Consider the following 14,229-nt stretch of genomic DNA (forward strand, 5'->3'; position numbering starts at 1 on the left):
GGGCTCGATACAGAGAAGCCGTCTAAGTGCACGCTATTAGACAGCCCCATTGATAAATAAGTCTGACCTTAGTCCATTTACGGATACTTTCAACTTCATCTATAATGAAATAGCTTAATCTAGCATTGTCAAACTCCACTCAGTCGTGAAGGAGTTAAAACGCTTAGAAATTCATGATATTGAAAATTTCGCCAAATTTTTTGGGGGGAATTATTTTTATCAAAAATTCTTAAAATCTCTCTACCACATATGCGATTCGTATTCGCTTTTAAAAGTTTTGGAGTTTGAAGTAATTTTGATTTCGATTGGTTAGAACTGCTGTTAATAACATTAAACCTAATGGACTTATTCCTCAATGCGACGAAAGTAAGCACATTAACAATTAACCAAACTAATAACAATTGTTTATTGTTATTTTACAGATTATTATTATTTGTCTAGTCTGGGAGAATCGTTTAATTGCTTTGCTGCTGGCAGTTATTTAAGCGGGTTATTTCTAAGGAGATTTTTACTTAGATAATGTTGATATTTTCGACCCGATTACCGAGAAAATTCTTCTCAAGATTTTGTCACATTAACTTAACAGTTTTGGTGCTTTGTCTAAGGTATTAACTGTAAACAAACATGCATACCACAGAAACAAAGAGTGCACCCCATACCGAGCGTTTTCGTTGTCGAAGTGAAGTTACTTTTTTTACAGCGCATTTGTTTGCAATCAAAACGAGCCAAAAAAAAGCGGACTTGATGAAATGGTCTGATTTTATGATTTTTATAACATCAAAATTTCTTTCTAGGCTGCAAAGTTAATAGGTATTTTTCCTTTATTCTTCATTATTATATTCGTAAAATGTGCTTGTTATATTCTAAAGCTTCGCTTTGGAACCGGGATAATCTAAATCAAGAATTACTAAACTCTAGATCTTTTTCCCGCCAAGTCGAGTTTCGTTTTGTACGCGCGCCAAGCACACACACAAAAAAATATTTCAACTTAAGCTAGGATTTGTTGAAAAGCACACATCCTAATCTCTGGATAATTTCCAAGCTAAGCTTTCAAATTCAAGAGAAAGCCTTTAGTTGTTTGCATAACGTTTTACTATGATCAGAAGCAGAAAGAGAGTTTAGTTTCTTATAGGGGCAAGCTAAATCATTTAATAAATGAGTTAGTAGACTGAAGATTATATATTCTTTATACAACACTAGTTCTGGTTAAACCAAAAAAAAAAAAAAATGAAAGTTTTGGTCTTGTTCTTGTCAGCAATATCCTTAACCCTCATTTTGGCAATTCTCATTTCATTGAGTTTCTTTCGTTTTTATATCCTTCTCTCCTCAAGCAGTAGACATATAGCTTTTTTTCCCATGACAAAGGCTTTGGTTTGTATTTCTTCCCAACCATCTTGTAAAAGATTTTCAAGAAAGCTTGCCTGAACTCCTGGTTAAAACACGAATAAATAATAGGATTTGCAGCAGAATTACTCACGGGTAGAACATAGACAAATATGTTCAAGATAGCAGTCTTAGCTTGTTCTGAGAGTCTCGCGTCAAAACAATCATTCCCGCAGTATTGAAAAGTAAGATAAATAACGAAAAATGGAAACCAACACAGGATAAAGACTCCCACGACGATAGCCAGCGTCTTTGTTGCTTTAATTTGCTTCATAACGTTGAATGTCGATGCGGTAGATTTGGACCGTCTTATATAAGTATTCCCCTTGGTTCCATCTTTTGAGCCATTTATTTCAGCATCCTTTAAGCTCAAATACGGGGTGTTTTCCTCTGAGTGCTCGTCCTCGTCTTTTTTATTTCCATTTGGTTCCAAAGAAAAACTCACGGCGATGGAATCCTTCTCGCGTTGAAGTTGTAGCGCATGACGTATGGCAACGTGGAGCACAAGTCCATAGCACACGACGACGATTAATAATGGGCAGAAAAAGCAGGCAAACGATACGATTGTGATGTAAATCTTGGCCTTCATACCACACTGGGGTTGATACGCAATGGTATCTTGTCCCCAATCGACGAATAACAAACACGCTGCAAGAAACGCATAGATCCACACAAATAGAATAGCCAGGTAAGCCCTTTTGCTTGTCATCTCTTCTCGATACTTTAAGGGCCGTTTGATGGCCAGAAGTCTATCAATACTTATGCCAGCCAGGTTGACGATAGACGCACCACTACAGAGTATGTCCATCCAGATCCAAAACTGACACCCTTCTCGGCCTAGACTTAGAGGCCATATGTTGCTATTCAACGTTTGAGTTAGCCGGAAAGGAAGTATTACTACTCCTACCAAGAAGTCAGACACGGCTAAAGAAACGACGAAGTAGTTTGTTGGACTGCGCAAACGATAGTAGGAAACCACGCTAAAACAGACGAGCGAATTACCGAAGATTGTCAGAAGCATTACCAATACCAGGAAGCTTGCAGAAGCTATGGTTGTGGCCGCTAGTTCTTCGCTTGTACTTGCACTTGTAGGAAGTGATATATTAGTGGTGTTGTTGAGAGAAAACATTGTTAATGCCCGCGCTGGCAAGATCAAAAGATCCTGGAAAAGTTGATCCTTATATGTAGTAGATGACCAGTTATACTTCAAGTCTTACTGGAAAAAAAATAAAAAATAAACAAACCGCGTTAGAAAATTGATTTATGTTTGAAGCTTGTCTGGAAGTACTGATTCAATTTTACAACTGTGAAAAATCACATCTCAAAGCGAACTGAGATTACTTAGTGTTTGTCGATAAAGTAACACCGCTTAAAGCATCGGTAATTAAATCGATAGAATATAAGTTCAATGGATTTACCTTAGATTTAAAATATTTGCTCCTAACTTACCAAAGACAAATGTGTACGTTTTTGAATATTGGGAGAATTTTCACAGTCAAATTAATGGCCTTCCATAGCCCAGGTTTTCATGATATTGACTTAATTCTATACCATACGCCTTTGTTTCCAGAAATATTTTCTATGAATTCTCTAGGGAAATCCAAGCTTCTCGACTCGAGCTCCATGAAAGCTATTTTACGTCATGTGCAATGATCTTCCACTCTCTAAGTATAATTGAGGGACATTTTTAGGTGTAAAAGCTATGCTGGTTGGGCAAGATATGATTACGAAAACACGGAATTCGCAAAGTTTTCTTTTTGTTGTGTTCATTATTAGTGAATGGTTAATGAAGTCTCATCAATGATGTTCATTGGATAAGCAAACAAAGAAAAAGCGTAAATTGCGTCGCATTGGTTCATGCAGAATTATAAAAAAACATGTACAATTCCAAGTCTTTCAAGACAAATCTGACATGCTATGGTATTAACTTGTTTTGAAAATTGTACATCTAATTTACTTAAAGTTTTTTCTCCTGCGGTACGACAATAATTTTTTGAAGGTCACTGATTTGGTTTAATTATTTTGGATTTTTTGGTCATTGTCTGATAGCCTACATTTGCTTTGGTCAATTCAAATGAGCTTGGTCGTACTTTTCATTTAATCTCACACCCAATCCATAATCATTGATTATGTTCAAATTTATCACCTTATTTCAATAACTCACAAATGTAGTTTTACCACATTTATCGTATTGGTTTTCTTCTTTCGCGTATATATTTTTAAAACAAAAGACCTTTGGTTTCTCAAGCAAGCTCATTGACAACCCTCTACCAAGAGACCCAAGAGGTAAAATAACTGTTAAAATCTGGATCACTGTCAAGTTATTTGGTAGCTTAAAAAGCACGCTTTGATAGGAAAGAGTTATCAACGCAGTGAAGCGTCCGCTCGTCCATTGATGCGCATCACTGATGATAAGCTTCAGAGAAAAAAAATGAAAATTGTATTTTGGGTATATCGAGGGAAAAAATCGGTAATACTATTTGAAATTCCATAATGTTTCGTACTTTGATCGACGGAAGCCATTCTAATTTTGAGTCATAAATCTAAAAAAGTATTCGATGCGATCGCAAGAGAAATCTTTTTCTGAGAAATTGCTTCAAAAAGCCATTTTGATGTAATGCTGAGTCATACTATATCATAAAAAAATCTTTGGATATAATTTACTTTTTGCCGAAGGAAAGGCCACCATCATTATATACTAGCGTCAAAGCCATGGAAAGCCAATTTATTAAAAACATAATATATGGTTTCATCGTTATGATACGTTGAAGGAATTCATTTAGATGTGTTTAATTTCACTGAGTCCAGGACAACTGACCGCGTAGGTGGTTTAGCATACCATAAATTGCTGAGGGAATCATTATAATCTATCCTCTATCATAAGCCATATCGAGTAGAGCATATTATATTTATAGAAAGAGGGGTTTAGGATTTCATTTACAGCGAACGTGAAACGTCAGTTGACCCGCGAAATGTTTTTAAAAATTGGTGAATTCGAAAAGGAATAAAAAAATTGCAAGCATATATTTCCAAGAATAATGTTTTTTGGTGAGGTTAGCAAGAGGTAAAGTAAAGTGAATTACTGGAAAACGATACAAACATGATCATGTTCGCTCCTTGCGAGAAGAAGAAATGTCTATCTAAAACTTACTAATGTAAGAAATAACTTCCGAACAAAGCCATTTCAATGCCTAAGCTTTGCCAAAAAAAAGTCTGCTAAATTGCTATGGAAAAAACAAAGCCATTTCAATGCCTAAGCTTTGCCCAAAAAAATTATCTACTAAATTGTTATGGAAGTCATACTTCATCGGAAGAAGAAAGAACGCTTCGTATACCATAAATTCTAGAGAGAGCCGTTTGCGAAATCATTAGTATATTCATCGTAAATTTGAAATTGTTTTTTCTCCTACAATTTTTTGTTTACATATGCTTTAAGATGATATCGAGCACTTTCATTGTTTATATACTTATCAAAGGAACTAGTCGTAAAATTACGGGTTCTATTGTTTGATCTTTTCTATTATATCAGCGGTGTTTTCTTTGAACAAAGGCGGTAGAATATTGAGTTCTGGTTTTTTCTATGCTACGACCAAATTCAATTTAACAATGAACCAATATTGTTAAGCCAAAATATACAAACAAACACGTACACACAAATTGATATCTATATAAATAATTCTATCCCCGGGTCTAATATGACTGCTGTTTGCTTAATCTTATATTCCCTAGTCAAGTTCACACTAGGCTTGCTTGAAAAAGAAATACGAACAAGGCCAATGTATGAGAAAAACCGTTCAAAATCTTGCTAAGAGATTTACAAGATATAAAATTTGAACAGCTTACAGCTTTGTTGTTCGATTTTTATTGCGACTGGGAAACGGATGACGCATTTTTCAATTCTTTGCTTAGTCACTACGTACCTTAGCGCAGAAAACACTTATATTGTATATGCTACGCAACCACAACAGACACATGGTGTTGGAGAGACGCTGTTTTAGTACAACATTTGTTTTGCGCCAGGCAAACGGATGACGCATTTATCAAAAATTGATGTTAAATGAGCTAAGCGGATTGTACAAGCTTAGCCGGAAATCTTTTGATTGGAACGCAAAGTGACTGTGGAAGTCAATTTTCTTCAATGGCAGAATATCGTATGGTCAAGAAAACTCACGTAAAAGACATGTCGCGTCGTTATTTTGAGTATAATTAATCAGGAGTTTTATTTTTAAGAGTTTTGATGATTTGAAGTTTTGAACGTTTGAGCTACCTGTGTTTCAGATTAGACTTGCGAGCGCGGAGAAAACACGTAATGCGCATGACCAAAAAAATGGCGGGAAATAAGAGGGTTTCGAATTCATCGAAAAAACTGAAAATTCAGAAGCTAAGACTAATGTGAACTAATCTGCGTACATCTAAAGTGTGTTTCTGCAGGGGGGAGGGGAAGGAGAGGGGGGAGGGGGTAAGAAAACTAAGTAAATAGTCAGGAGAAACTAAAGACATCAAAACGCGGGATAGAATTAACAGAAAGTGTTCAGTAATTGAATTGGCATTTAGAACTTGGTTTTTGCGAAAAGGGAAAATCAGAAAAACAGGAAAAAGATCCTTGAATTCAGGCACAGGATAGAAAACTTAAAACTCTACTCACATACGACACCGAGTCCGAGAATCGAACATGGTCACATGAGGCGAGCGCTCTACCGCTACGCCACCCGTGCTTCCCAATAAGGTATTCTATGGAACGAATATACGAGTATTTTAGTGACTAGAAAATCAGCAAGACATTAGGTTAAAGTTAGAACTAAATGCTTGCCTAAAGGGACTAAAGGCTCGAAATATAAACTAACTTAGATGGAGCGGAGGTCATTGTACTGTAGCTTTAGGCGTGATTTTAATTGCCAATTGTATACGAAGACTCCTTCCTCTGGACATTAGCAAGAAGTGAGCATAAGTGGTATACTATTAGTGATTTGATAATTACTGACACCGAAAAACCTCTTGCTTATCTTTCAGTCCTAGTAAGACGTGGGGAGGGGAGGGTGAGGGATCTTTGCCCCAGTCGTCCTCATAGTTAAAATCACCACTAAGGGGGAGGGGGTGAGTGAAAGTTTCACCAAGGAAAGTATACCTCACAAACGGACGTACTATTATTTATGTAGTCGAAGTTAAGGATATACTAACGCGGGAACCTACATAGATGGCGTGTTCTCATTGGTTCATTCATATCTCGAAATATTGGACGATATTCCCCTCCAAAACTCGGGATAATGTTGAAACAAGATGGCAGTTCGAAATTCGCGTTTTGCCAGTGCGTTTTAGAGTGATATAGCAGACATTTTACAAAATCCCTTGGCTGAAACACGAGGAAGGCCACAAAATATGACTCCAAGAATTGTGTTTTGTAGACTGAGAAAGTAGTTTGTTTTTTGTAAAATTGTAAGTTAATGGTTGGAAGTAAGCCAATTCAATGTTCATATACTTGCAATTATAGATCAGTATATCTCAATTCCAAAAGGCATTTTCAATATCTAAACAGTGAAGAATAGCGGTTAGCTATAGACCATTGCGTAACTCTATTTTCTTTTCATGAAAGAATTCTTCGCCCTAGTAAAAAATAGTAAGGGAGGGGAGAGTGCAAAATAAATAGCATTCTTCGCCAATATATCTAATCCTCCATTAAATTTCCAATCAAGTGGGGAGGGGTGGGGATTTGATTGCCTCTACCCTTCGCCAAGATTTAAGGTTGTTTCAAGTCTTGTTTCTCTATAGAGGTGGGAGAGGTCTCAGGTTCACACTGAATGAACCTATAGTTCAATTTTATTTATCTTCGTTTGGTGAAGAATCTTTTTTTCGTGAACAGAGTAAGAGAGTTTCACTATTGTTTATCTACCTCGATCATTGAATACACAGATTAACACTTCGCGTATATCAGTGTACAGATATGGTATAGTTTTGATCACAGGAAGCAAGATAGTACTGTCGTTAATCCTTAATTCCAAGCAAGTCACTTTGATGTTAATCCCCAGTCAAATACCAACACGTATTTCGATATTACTCTTTGCACTTTTCGAATAATCTTATCTCTTTTCTCGCAAATAGACCTTTTTTCTTCGTAATACGACGCTGTGTTACTAGACTACAGATCCATTTACACGGGATTAGCCTCAAGGTCTATTGATCGGTGATACTGCACAGAATCTCTAAGATATGCTCTCGAAGGACTAATGACAAGATTACAATTGGCTTTTAAATGTTTTTCTTTTTAGCCAGGAAATATCCTGGAACGGGATACGGATGACTGGAATAGTTTTCAATTTGGCCAGGAAATTTCCTGGAAAAGGCAAAGAAGCCGCAAAATTCCTTAAAGGGACTCTGAGGTGCCAGACACATCATAGCTTAAAATGTACATCAAACCTTGTTGATTTTGAAAATCGAAATGAAAATTCCATGAAATGCGTTTTTTGGGGTGATATCGTCCGTCAAAGTTGCGAAATGACTTAAGCTGGGCTCCCTGTGGAATATCGCGGATTTGATGGCTTGGGATGCCTGGGCTGTGATGACGTCAGATAGTGGAACATGTTGGATAGCTGGAGCTGAATCAACCAAATTTCGCTATGGAAGTATGGCTGTTCTTTATCAATTTGAGCCGGAAATTGCTTGAGGAGAAGAATATAATACACCCGATGAAAGTGTGAGCGAGGACAGTGAGCTAGAAGAAGTGGCGAACGAGGAAAGGCTTCTAGGAATCGATCTTAAAGTCAACAATGTGTCGTGATGAAAACAGCTAGCTGATATGTGTTTATGTTGTTAAATGAGCTTATTAGGTAAAAGATTATGAGGTAAATGAAACATTTTATTTCACTTAAGATTTCAATATTTTCTGATGTTAAACTCAACGTAATTATTAGACATGACATGCATCACGACTATTGTGTCTGAACCGAGATGTGCTTAGGACTGCATTTAATAGTTTCTCTTCATGACAGAGAAGGCTCATTCCAAATTGAACAAATATTACAAATAAGTGAGTTTTTAAAAGTATTTTCTATTACGTTCTTATATTCCAAATAAGTGAGCTTTTTTCGGTATTTTCTTTTTCATATACGTATACGTTCAATGCATATTCATTTCGCTGAAATGCTTTTTCAGCCCTCTGCGTTGTGCTAGTTCTGATATCGCCAATTTATAATTACATGGTGAATGCACGGTTATCTTAGCAAAAAGATCAGCATGTGTGGTATCTAAGATATTAAAGATCTACCTTCCCTGAATGTATGAGGAAGATACTGGCTTTAAAGAAGATGGAAGTGAAGATGAAGTTGCTGACACGTACACCACATCGATTCCTAGAAGCCTTTCCTCGTTCGCCACTTCTTCTAGCTCACTGTCCTCGCTCACACTTTCATCGGGTGTATTATATTCTTCTCCTCAAGCAATTTCCGGCTCAAATTGATAAAGAACAGCCATACTTCCATAGCGAAATTTGGTTGATTCAGCTCCAGCTATCCAACATGTTCCACTATCTGACGTCATCACACCTCATTCATCCCAAGCCATCAAATCCGCGATATTCCACAGGGAGCCCAGCTTAAGTCATTTCGCAACTTTGACGGACGATATCACCCCAAAAAACGCATTTCATGGAATTTTCATTTCGATTTTCAAAATCAAAAAGGTTTGATGTACATTTTAAGCTATGATGTAACTGGCACCTCAGAGTCCCTTTAAACACTTCATAAGCTAACTTATCTATTCCATTAATCAAATCCACACAGGGGGCTTTGAAAATATAAGGAAAGTGAACGCATATTCATTTTGATGACTGGAATTTTTTTCAATTTGGCCAGGAAATTTCCTGGAAAAGGCAAACAAGCCGCAAAATTTCCTAAACGATTCATAAGCTAACCTATCTATTCAGGCCCATCTATTCCATTAATCAAATCCACACAGGGGGCTTTGAAAATAAGGAAAGTGAACGCATCTTCATTTTGATGACTGGAATATTTTTCAATTTGACCAGGAAATTTCCTGGAACGGCCAAAGAAGTCGCAAAATTTTCTTACCAAAACAGTATAGGCAAACTTAACTTATGCATTCTATTAATGATCTTTACACAGGGAGCTTTAAAAATGAAAATTAGGAGTGAGTACCTCTTCACTTTAATGACTGCATAAACTGTTTTACAATTAAGTAAAATTGTTTGTTTCCTCAACCAAATTAGCTTTCATATAAAAACAAGGAAAAGGAAAAGAAGCCGCAAGATGTCCTAAACAGTACATAGGCAAACTTATGATCTATATTAATCAACTCTACGCGGGGATTCTTGAAAATAAGGAAAGTGAATGCTTCTTCATTTCGATGACCGCATGGAATGTTTTTCAATTTGACCAGGAAATTTCCTGGAAAAGTCAAAGAGGCCGCAAAATTTCCTACCAAAACAGTATAGGCAAAATAATGTATTCTATTAATATTCTTTACACAGGGAGCTTTTAAAATGCTCCCCGCATGGACTGTTTTCAATTTGGCCAGAAAATTTCCTGGAAAAGGCAAAGAAGCCGCAAAATTTTCTATCAATATAGTGTATAGGCAAACCTATCTATTCTATAAACGAAATCTATACAACGGCGGGGGCTTTGAAAATGTGAAGTGAATACCTCTTCATTTTAATGACTGGAATGTTTTTCAATTTGGCCAGGAAACTTCCTGGAAAAGGCAAACGAATCCAAAAAACAATCAATCGTGTCCCCAGGTTATTTTGAAGTCAAGGTAACCTAAAAGCTATTGATCGGAACGTACAAACAGAATAAAATATAATACGCTTTGAAAAATAATTTAAAAAATGAATACAAGAAAAAAACAGCTGAAAAAAAATGTGTACGGTTCTTGAAAAGAAATATTAACTAACTTTGAATACAAAACCGAGGATATTTCATTAAAGAAACTTGATTGAAATCAAAATTTATCACACACGGTTATCACACAGTTGCACCGACCATTGAATCATTTGTTAAGTCGAACATACGCGTGCGTTAACCTCAATCCCCAGTCATATATTTCGCGGGAAAATTCGTACGAGCGTTGAAGGAACACATTGATAAATTACCAAAAAATCACGATAGGAATTCACACATTCAGTAATATAAATTCCTAATGCTATTTACGCTATAAGATAGAACTTAGTTTCTAAGACTGTGGTGGAGGGCATTGATAGAGGACTTTTATTTAACCCGTGAAAGAAAAATGACTATTTATTAGTACTAGTTGATAAAATAAATAAGAAAAGAAAACCGGGTTTAGAGTCTATCTACTTACTATTATGCGTACTATCTTTTCACGGGTTATATAAAATATCACTCTAGTAAGATTCGTGCAAACGTTCACAGAGTATCTATAAACAATCTCAGCTTGAGTCGAAAAATCTTTTGATTTACTTTACCAACGACTTGCCTGGCTTCCAGTGATTGAACAAGACTCCCTACTGTCAGTTCCTTTTCATGTCAGGAAGCTCAAACGATGATGGTTGATCTAAATAATCAGCCTTTGAGCGCCTACTTCGGCCGGTTTCTGTAGACCATGAATCAATTAACTAAATATAATGAGACGGCTTACTTTGACTTGGATTTAGAATTGGTGCCGGGTGAATAAACGTCTTAGAAACCATTGGAGACGATGAATGAATGAAAACTGGACGCACGTGACGTTTCCAGCACGGTGTTCCTAAATATCGTTGAAAATTGATAGGGAAAGAGAGAAAATTGGGATTATGCTGGTGATGATATTGTCTTGTAGTTACTTTTACGGCTATTTCTTAAAAAAACGTCAATCCAATTTTGTCGAATCCTGATGAAACAACCTCTGGGCTGATCTAAGTCAGGGCATGGCTAACTCACAGATAGAACCCTGAAACAACCTCTGGGCTGATCTAAGTCAAGGCACGGCTAACTCACAGATCGAACCCTGAAACAACCTCTGGGCTGATCTAAGCCAGGGCACGGCTAACTCACAGATTGAACCCTGAAATAACCTCAGGGCTGATCTAAGTCAGGGCATGGCTAACTCACAGATTGAACCCTGAAATAACCTCTGGGCTGATCTAAGTTAGGGCATGGCTAACTCACAGATTGAACCCTGAAACAACCTCTGGGCTGATCTAAGTCAGCAGGGCATGGCTAACTCACAGATTGAACCCTGAAACAACCTCTGGGCTGATCTAAGTCAGGGCATGGCTAACTCACAGATGAAAATGGAGACAGAATTTAGCTTATTAGGTTTTGCGGAGGGACGATAGTCGGAGAACCCGAAAAAAAAAAAACCTCGAGTCAAGGGATAGATGTTATCATCTAGATTCTCATATCTGTTGTATGTTGTTTGTTTTCACGACGACCATGTTGGAGGAACTTAACAAAATCAATTTGAGCCGATACGTGATTAGTGTGGTGACAACTATCTTAAAGTGAGGACACTGTACTCGAACCGTCAACACTTTTCACGTCTTTCTTAGGTTATTACAGACCTTTAGCATCGGATTTACTGCTAACCACTACTGAACCGCTAGGAACCCGATAAACGCCCGCAAACACGGAGAAACACTTAGTATCACTGAAGTTCAATATGGGGGCTCTTCCAGCAACAACTTCGTTATGACGCCTTGCTAAATGTCGGAAGTTTGACGGACAACGCCTGACGTCGAACTGCAGTTTGAGATTTGCGGGGCTAAAGGTCTCTATCATTTCCTAAACTTTCGACTATTTCAGACCACGTGTCATTCTCTTGAGAATAAGATTCTTCATTCGAGTTATATCCATATTCATGTGTCTTCTCATGTGCAACCGTTAAACAAAGAAATGATACTCAAGGGAATGACACGTGGTCTGAAATGGGATAACATTACGCCCAAGCTAAAGCGGTTTATGCATGGAAAAAACTCTGGAATGGAAGAAAAAAAGTCACGTGACCTCTACTGTGAATTCCTGTGTGTAGGGAATTATTTCATTCTTCACCAGGATCACCATGGAAACCTTTATTGCTTTTCATCAGGGCGGCTTTTCATTTATGAGCGGTTTTATGTGAAACCACGTTTTATTCGATACGGTTACGCCCTGCGCTTACGTTAATCAATAGAATGAAATCCGTGAAATTCTGTTGCATGTTATATGTGAAAATCGAAGATGGTAACTGAAGTTAATATCAAAAAATGAATAAAGTCTTGTTGATTTTGAAAGTGCTGTCACTCAAAATTACCTCGGAACTTATTTTATTATATAATTACCAATGAAATATCTATTTTTCTCTTTTTCGAAAAACATACTTCATTGATAATTATATAATAAACAGAATATTACATGGCCGCTTGGAGATAGGAATTTTATCTTCTCGTGTTGAAAATCTCTCACTCGTTCGCTGCGCTCACTCGTGAGAGATCTTTCCAACACTCGAAGATAAAATTCGTATCTCCGCGCGCCCATGTAGTATCCTCTATGTCTTCTTAATATACAGTGTTTCTGTGTTTTATCTACATATTTGTATTCATCATGCATGTATCTTACTTGGAATCTGCCGTGGCGTTTCGTATACTTTGTTCATTGTAAAAAATCTCAAAAAATATCTTATTTTGAGTAGCTAGGGGGTAAAATTGCTTTAAAATGATCTATGTAAGCACTTTACAACTTTCCATATAAAGTTGTGAATTCTATTTTTCAAGCAAATTTATCTCGGAAAAAGTCCTGAGCTCCAGGAGCGGAGCGGGAAAAATTTGCTTGAAGAAAGATAATTCACGATTTTAATAACTATCCAAGCACAAAAACACCTTAAAGCCCCGTTTACATTAGCGATTTTTGCTGCGATTTTGTTGCGATTTTGTCCATAATAAATAATGGTAAAGAATTTACTTGTAAAGTTTTTTTCAGGATACCAAGATTTTCCTAGATGAATGTCTGTTTTGAAGGATGAGACAAAAGATTTCATATTTCCGAAAATTGCCACTAAAATCGCAGCAAAAATCGCCGCAAAAATCGCCAGTATAAACGGGGCTTGAGAGAGACCGACAGACAGAAAGACAGGTTAAGTCATGCACATTTTAGTACGATCACTTCATACGTTTGGTGTTCCCTAAGATGAAGCAGAGACGGGACCCGTCATTTTCAAAGCTTTTCCAGGCTTTTCCTCTCTAGCGCAATCATTCGCCGCAATAGAAGAATTGGACTAAAAACTATACTACCAACTTCAGTTTTACGTAGGGGATAAAAAATACAGAAATTCATCTCTTTATAGCATTCACTTAAAAACGTTTAGCAACGGCAAAAAAAAATTTTTTTATCGATACGATGTAAAATCGAGACTAAAAATTTCTGAGTTTCTGATGCACCACTTTAAATTGTATTCAATTTGTATCGACGCTTTTCTTACAACATTCGTTTTAAAAAACGAAAGGTTTAGCAATATAAAAAATATCTTATCGATACGATATAAAAGTGAGACTAAACTCAAGAAAAAAAGTTTGTTCGAGTTTCTGATGCATTACTCTAAATTGCATTCAATTTGTTTCGACGCTTTGCTCATAACATTGGTTTAAAAAACGAAATAAAGGCTTAGCAATGTAAAAATATTTTATCAATACGATGTAAAAATGAGACTAAATTTAAGGAAAAAAAGTTTGTTCGAGTTTCTGATGCATTACTTGAAAAATTGTATTCCATTGGTATCGACGCTTCGCTTATAACATTGGTTTAAATAACGAAATAAAGGTTTAGCAATGTAAAAATATTTCATCAATACGATGTAAAAATGAGACTAAATTTTAGGAAAAAAAGTTTGTTCGAGTTTCTGATGCATTACTTGAAAAATTGTATT

The 14,229-nt window shown here is 36.6% G+C and overlaps 1 protein-coding gene across 14 annotated transcripts in view; it reads right to left on the reverse strand.

Moving 5' to 3' along the window:
- Positions 1 to 387: 387 nt before the first annotated feature.
- The window catches only part of LOC116303978 (putative G protein-coupled receptor No18), a 54,338-nt gene continuing 40,496 nt past the window's right edge, over positions 388 to 14,229 (reverse strand). For 8 of the 14 annotated variants that reach the window (XM_031713618.2, XM_031713619.2, XM_089034470.1 and 5 more), the window contains one exon: positions 388 to 2,599. In XM_031713618.2, coding sequence (XP_031569478.2) covers positions 1,286 to 2,512 — 1,227 coding nt within the window. In that variant the 5' untranslated portion in view covers positions 2,513 to 2,599 and the 3' untranslated portion in view covers positions 388 to 1,285. Of the gene's footprint in view, positions 2,600 to 2,724; positions 2,767 to 2,832; positions 3,891 to 5,303; positions 5,687 to 6,028; positions 6,115 to 10,281; positions 11,098 to 14,229 lie in introns of those variants that run through there. The other 6 variants (XM_031713617.2, XM_031713625.2, XM_031713627.2 and 3 more) reach the window with 5 other exon arrangements.

This window comes from Actinia tenebrosa, unplaced genomic scaffold (genome assembly GCF_029948245.1).
Source record: "Actinia tenebrosa isolate PJP-AT-01 unplaced genomic scaffold, QUT_ActTen_1.0 PGA_scaffold2__45_contigs__length_23673736, whole genome shotgun sequence".
Lineage (NCBI taxonomy): Eukaryota > Metazoa > Cnidaria > Anthozoa > Actiniaria > Actiniidae > Actinia > Actinia tenebrosa.